This window comes from Bufo bufo, chromosome 1 (assembly GCF_905171765.1).
Source record: "Bufo bufo chromosome 1, aBufBuf1.1, whole genome shotgun sequence".
In the NCBI taxonomy this organism is placed as follows: Eukaryota; Metazoa; Chordata; class Amphibia; order Anura; family Bufonidae; genus Bufo; species Bufo bufo.
The window spans coordinates 678,949,698-678,957,022 of record NC_053389.1 but is presented as its reverse complement, the minus strand read 5'-3'; the positions used below and the strand labels follow the sequence as shown (position 1 = coordinate 678,957,022).

Sequence of the window (7,325 nt, the reverse complement as noted above, 5' to 3'; positions counted from 1 at the left end):
AGAACACTTAGGATGTTTCCATACATCTAAACGAAAAAAAAAAAAAGCTAATCTAGAATGCAAAATTAAAAGTTTAAATAGTAAGGGTATGTTCACATGTATCAGTTTTGCATACTGCAGATTCAACATGTATCTTATTATAAGAGCCAAGGTTTACACATCGGTTTCTGCAAAGGATGTGCTACTGGTTTGCAGCAGAACCACGAAGATTAGCCCCACTGTTATTAATGGCATTTTCACTATGCTACTTCTTTTCATGGGAGATTTTTTTTCGGTGGCAGCGCTGAAAATCTACCCAGAAAATTTCCATAGCATGTGAGCACAGTTGCCGAAACCCCACGCACATACATGGGATGCGAACTGCTGTTTGATTTGACTGACATTTTGACACAGAATCCCATCCAAATTCAATGTTCGATCTGACACACGTGAACACATCCCAAGTCTACTGTAGATGGTTCCATAAGGTTAATGATTAGTAGAGCTTTCAACCACAATATTTACAAGGCATAAATCTGGAATGTATGGAGAACAAGAGACTAAAAGTCAAAGAACATCCTATCTCAAAAAACAAAACAAAAAAAACCAACTAATTTAAACACACACTGAAAAATCCACACAAACACAGTTTACCTCCCTTTTACATTACTGACATACAATGAACACAATCAAATCCATTACATTTTAAATCATCCTACAGCAAGTATCAGCAACCTCCAGCACCCCAGCTGTTCTGAAACTACCACCCCCAGCATGCACACTTGCTCAGCCGTTTTAGGAGCTCTCACATAAGGGTATTGAGCAAGTTGAGAGTTTTAGTTTCACAACAGCTGGGGTGCCAGATGTTGCTGACCCCCTGTTCTACAGCAATAAAAAGAAAAAAAAAAAAAGAAAATCATAGATTTGGAATAGGCTATGCATGGGATTCAGGAGATTACAGAGGTCTGATTTGGTATTTCCTACTCTGGCATTCTCCACCTCCTCGAAAGATATAGCAGCATTTCTCACAATGGAGAAGACATTTGGTGAACAGTCTAAGCAGCAATTATCATCCTTTTGTCATTACCAAGACGTTTTGGAAAATATTCTATATACTAGAGCCTACATATGTATCTATACTGTGTGGTCCCCCTCAGTCTGTGATGGAAATCAGTGGTGCCAGGGCGGGTGGCAATAACAAATCCTCACCAAACTGCAGGAAGCCTACACATAACCCGTGTGAACATGAAGAGCTGAAAAACAAGCAAAGCACCCAATATTTCTCCCACGGTCCACAGTACTGAACTGTGCTGCAGGCCTTTCTCCAAGACTAACCTATAGACATGGTTTCTAAACCTTATTTTCACTATTACAAAATGCAGACATCCTATGATTGCGTGCTCCCCTAAAGTGCGACTATATGTTCGTCCTAGAAACGGCAGCAATGCAAGCTACTCTCTGTAGCACATTAACATTCTGCAGCGTGTTGACTGGGATATCCCTCTGCCAAGCCCAGGCAGACGATCCTATTAGTGTATGAGACATGACCTTGCTTCTCTACATAGATTACCAATCCAGAACTGAGACTTTGATGTACTGCTTTCCACTGAATTGTTGTAAAATGCTTTACAACCTACAAGGAGGTTCCTGTCAGCCAGGCTATTCATTTTCTGCGCTTCCACAATACCTCTCGCATTGTACTTACTTGCTGGGAATAAATCACAACTACCATTGCATTATTGAAGAATAGGTGCTCATTCTGGCACTGAAAGGGTTCATGGTACCTGCTTCAAAGTCAAGTAAGGAAATCTACAGAAACTAGTATGGACATTTCATAGGCACTGTATGTTTAAAAATATCATCCTGGGAAATGAGAATAAAAAAAAAAAATGATACAAACCCACACAAAGACGAGTCAGACAAAGGTGGAAGATGGAGGGGAAAAAAAAAATGCTTGAGAAAATTAAACTTTAGGCATTTCCTGGACTTTCGCCAGAGCACTGGATGGAATAATCCTCATCATAATGTTGATGGTTACCTCAGTACCTACAAAGACGGGTCCAGTGTTAAAAGCAAACCTAAATGGAGTCTGTATCATGACGTTTTGGGCTGATGTCACAACTGTCAAAGGGCACTCTGTTGCTTTATAAAAGCAGTTCTCTCATTGTGAGGATCAAACTCCTCTATTTCAGACTCCGAGAATCCTTCTTCATGCCACATGTCTGACGGGATCCCTTTGTAAGAGATGATCCCACTGTCCAACATATACAATTTCTTCTTGCCCAGGATAACCCCAGAGCGCACTTGAAGGAACAAAAAGACTGAGACAAACATGACGACAATCATGACACAGCTAAGGCTGGCCACAATTATTGGTAAGTTTGAGGTCATGGCAGCAGCTTCTTCAACCACCTCTTTCAATGGTGGAGATTCTCTGCTAATCTGAGCCTGGTGTGAACAGGAGAAGTCCAGCTCATTGTAGTGTGAGTGTGCAGGGCAACTAAGACAGTCATTTAGACTAGTGCCTTTGCAGGTGGAACAGGAAGGATGGCATGCCACACAAACATTGGCCAGCAGTGGCTCTATGCTGTTCTCCAGTGTGTATTGGATACTTTGGACGCTGCCAGTGAAGCCAGGTGGACAAGACTTCACACAGGTCTTCTGATGCAGGTAGAAGCCTTCTTCACAAACTGTAGAAGAACAAAGACCAAGACATCAAACATAATATTACTGTTCACGATCATAATACTTTTCTTTACTAAAAAGGCAGGCATGGGATTCAGCCAGTTCCCTCAGGTTCTCCAGAGGCGGTTGTTAAAATTACAGCGGCAGCTGGAGAGGAGCGCTTCCATTCCAGAGATTAGCTCCTTAGGCTTTTTAAAAGTTGGGCGGTATGTGTGTGTAGTGCATATATGATGTATTTATGTATGTTTACCATGTATATGGTGTATTTGTGTGTGTTGCATATACAGTATATATGGAAAGATTTGTAGTGACGCCACATGTCCGCCGTTGAGTAGGGAACCTTTTAAAAATTTTAATCCCAGGGGAGGGGTGGTGTTGTGGGGTAAATGTCTTATTTACTTTCCTTTTTGTGTAAATGGATAATACAAGATAACATATTATCGAGAATTTAAGCTGTTGTACTAATGCCCATATAATCCTGACTCTGTATGACATAAAAATTGGATAAAATGTTAATAAAAAATTAATAAAATAAATGTGAATCCCACCGCTGACTAAAGGGACAGTTTTTACCTACACAGGTATAGCAAGCTAGGTGGTATCTGTATACTCAAAGGATATTTGCAGAAACTTGGACTTAGTACAATGAACTCTGAAAGGGGGCGTCTCATTTGCCCCATTAGAGTGGAGATCTGATCACAAAGTGTGACACTTGCTGTGGAGGACCTGGTTGTCCATGTACCACAAGTTTGGCTATTCGTTTAACACCAACCACAGCCTCCCCTGTTAACATCTGACTGCAGGGATTTTCTGAATCCAGACCTGCTTTGATCAGCCGATTGCAAGCCAGATCTAATTCAAACAGGAGTCATCTTCATTACACAACCTCTTAAATGGGTTGTGCAAGAATGTGGATGCAGAGTGACAAACACTTGGCGGGACCTGTAAAGAGAAGCTTACGTTAGACGCGCTGGGTCCCAGCTCCTTCTCCTCCCATCCTCTTGCATCATGTGACTCATTATCATGACGTAAGGGGAGTTGGCCAATGTCATGAACAGTTATTAGCTGCAAGTGGGATGAACTGTTTACAGTGATGGAGCCCAGCAGAATATCTCAGGCTGGGAGGAGGAGGAGCCAGAAAGCAGGTCAGTAAGCTTACCTCTACCGGTCCAGCCAAGTGGGAGGATTTGCCAAAGCCACCCCCATTCTTGCACCATACCTTTAAGTTTTCATATCTGACTATATCTGAAATGTGGGAAGGAAGAAATACAGCGCTCTTATCAAAACCAATGAAGCTTTAATTTCTAACTCAGCGCCCACCCTTTGGCCAATAGGTATCTGGCTGCGACGGGACCTGCACCTGCGATAAGCTTGTGTGGAATCCAATTGCTCCTTAAACCCAATTGCAATTGGATAATTATCCTAATCATGAATGAAACCGCACCAATTGTAAGATCACGGCATAAAAAAAACATACTGGACAGTGCCTAAAGACAGTGGAAAAAAAAAAGAGGGGAAGAGGAAATGGATATGTGCAGAGCAAGCAATTGCTCCTCTAATACACTTGGGTTACATACATCTGGCCATTTTCTTACTTTCTACTGCCAGTAATGGGATCTTGCAGCTGTCTGAGACCGCATTATGCATGTATGCCACATGTCCAGTCTTATGAAATGCTCAGCAGAATTTGACACAGTAGCTACTGGCACATTTTTCCCCATGCACATCTGTCATATAGTGTACGGCTGCTCCAAATGACCCTTCTCCTCCAAATGATGTCAGATGGTCACAGCAAAAGAGCAGAGGACAAATAAATGGAAGAGGCCTGGAGGGAGCACGGTGACGGGGGACATTGAGTTAACACAATCTTTCAATGAATTATATCCATGCATTATGTGAAGCCTGGATATTATCTTGGGAACCAAGAAAGTCATTATATGCTGCTGCTGCCTGAGTAGATAGGTGAAAATCAAATAATAACCAACTTAAATTTCATTATCATAACCCAGGATTATGGGAGGTTCAACTACCCAAGATATGACAGACATTCAGCTCTAACAGTGCCCATATATACCGTACTTAAAGGGTTATTCTGGTTGTAAAAACGTTATCCCCTATCCTATGAATAGGAGAGAACTGTTAGATCATTGGGGGTCCTACTGCTGGGACCCCCACCAGTCACAAGAACTGTATCCTTTAGAGCCCCGCAAATGAACAGAGCAGCAGGTCAAGGCATATAAACTGCTGCTCCGTTCATCTCCACGGGAGTTCTGGAAATAGCCAAGCTCTGTACTCTTCCATCTCCAGAACTCCCGTGGAGAGGAATGGAGCTGTAGTCCGCATGCATGAATCAATGCTCCTTTTACTTTGGGGACTCCGAGAGGTACAGGGATCCTGTTCTCATGACAGAGATACCAGTAGTAGGACCCCCACCAATCTAACCTGTAATAGGAATACCCCTTTAAATGCAAAGCCTACTATCTTATGTATATGGGTGTGTGACGATATGTGAGGATATTGAGGGAAGAAAGAATGGGCATGTTGGTTTTCCACATGCCTGATCCTATGTTCTCAAAGGAGATGAACCTCCCAATGACTCACTAATATGCTAATTAGCCTCTAGGTGCAGGGGGGGGGGGGGGCGTTGTCCCTGCTCCTAGAGGTTCTGTTCTCCCACCTCTGGCCACTCTAGATTGACAGGGCCAGGCAGCGTTGGTCTTCTACTGCTGTCCCTGTGTGCTGGGGAAATCTCCCGCTGTTCAGGCGCAGTGAGGAAGCTGGCAGCCGAGAGCAACCTTCACTCACTGTGCCGAATACTGAACGGGACGGCGCAGGCGCGAGCTTTACACGGCAGACGGGGCCGGCAGTAAGAGACCAACGCTGCCTAGCCCTGTCAATGTAGTGTAGCAGGGCGTGGCCAGAGGTGGGAAAACGGAGCCTCTAGGAGCAGGGCAACGCCCCCACTGCACCTAGAGGCTAATTAGCATATGATTAAAAAAAGTTAGATTTCTGGTGTAACGGGGGCATAGATAAAAGTAGGAATAGGCTAGTTAGGTTTAGCTGACATTAGCACATCGCTAATGTCAGCTCGTTTAATAGGGTTAATTCTGGTGACAGAAACCCTTAAAATATACTCTGTTTCTCTACACACACACAAAATATGCAATACACAGGACTACAGGTAGTCCTAAATATTTGGGAGTACTTATTAGTCCTGTGTAGACCAACCAGCCCATACTGTGAAATAGAAGTTGGAAGGGCTACATTTGTAGGGAACAATTCCATCAGCAGTAGCAATGAATGTTTTCCCAAGTATCAATGTAACTCAGGAAGGCAAGAGAAAAGCCAAGCACTTCTATAATGTGCTTTATACAAAATTAGGCAATGAAGTCGAGGTGAATGATGTAAAGTTAACAGGACTTACAACTATTTGATATGCAGGCCATCTGCTATCAATGCTTAAAAGCATTCTGGATATTTCCACAGCGGCACTTGGCGAAGGATTTAGTGCCGTCCACTTGAGAGTGTAAGACTGAATTTTAGCAGCCGGCATTGGGCAGGATGCAATGAGAAAAGTTACAATGGGTTCTTAGGAGGCAATAAGTGGAATCAGGACTCCGAGAAGCACATAAGTAAGGAAATCCTTGCCAAACACAACATTAATCTGTATACCAACATGTGGTGTATAGTCCCTTTACCTGACCCATTCTACAGAAAACGATTTAATTAGGGGAAATAGAGCCCTCATTTACTCCTTAATTAGACTGAAGCATCTCATTAACACGGAGTGGATGGGTCCTCACCGGTGATGTGAAAGCTCTTCAGTTGGAAGTAATCTATTATGGATTTTCTCGGGAGAAATGGCTATAATATGCTTTCATACGGATGGTAATAGTCTTTGCAAGAGGCTAGGTTAAAGGAGTAATTTCTTTGATATGTTCAAGAACACACCCAAGAGGTTTGGTTTTTGGACAAGCCAGTGACATTTGCTGCAGATTACACACTCCTGGTTAAGTATACACAGATCTGCTAGAAGCCTTAATTACCAAATGTCACGGCTGCAAAGTCCCACCTTCGGAATGGTTAACCCTTTGCTCAGCGGGTACACAGCCGGTAACAGACTGCATCTGTGAGAGGTTATTATGCCAAGCAATAAGCAGATGATTTAACCTTGCAAATTGGCGCTGTCACAGACTGATCAGTGGATATCTTGGGTAGCACTCCTAAATAAGAGGTGAGCATTACGTAAGAATGGCAAGTCAGCTATGACTAATCAATTACTAGGAACTATTAAAAAGAAAACTATTCAAATGAATAAGGTGAATTCTCAGTAACACAGGTTCAAAAACAGTGTGTGTCGTGTGTAGGAGGACAGGTTCTCCTTACCTATATACTACCCCCTATTACAATGGTAAACTAGACTTTACACTGACTACTAAAAAACTTTCCTTTCTATGGCACATAGGGATAGATGAAGATCTGGTTACAGAAGACCTCAGATTTGGAAGAGATCAGAAGCTCTGGGCTTAGACCTCCTTCACACATTGAAAAATGCTAAATGAAAAGGACATCTAGAGAAAATGATACAGAAGCTCATTAGCACTAGGCATGTGTAAGGCATGGAGAGGGGAGCAATGATCCCCCCCGATTGTGGGTTCAGG

General features: G+C 42.8%; 1 protein-coding gene across 1 annotated transcript in view; it reads right to left on the bottom strand.

Annotated features, from left to right (window-relative positions):
• Positions 1 to 292: 292 nt before the first annotated feature.
• The window catches only part of FURIN (furin, paired basic amino acid cleaving enzyme), a 205,906-nt gene continuing 198,873 nt past the window's right edge, over positions 293 to 7,325 (bottom strand). Inside the window, exon 16 of the mRNA XM_040414111.1 lies at positions 293 to 2,669. Within this exon, the coding sequence (XP_040270045.1) occupies positions 2,104 to 2,669 (566 nt within the window). The 3' untranslated portion in view covers positions 293 to 2,103. The remainder of the gene's footprint in view (positions 2,670 to 7,325) is intronic.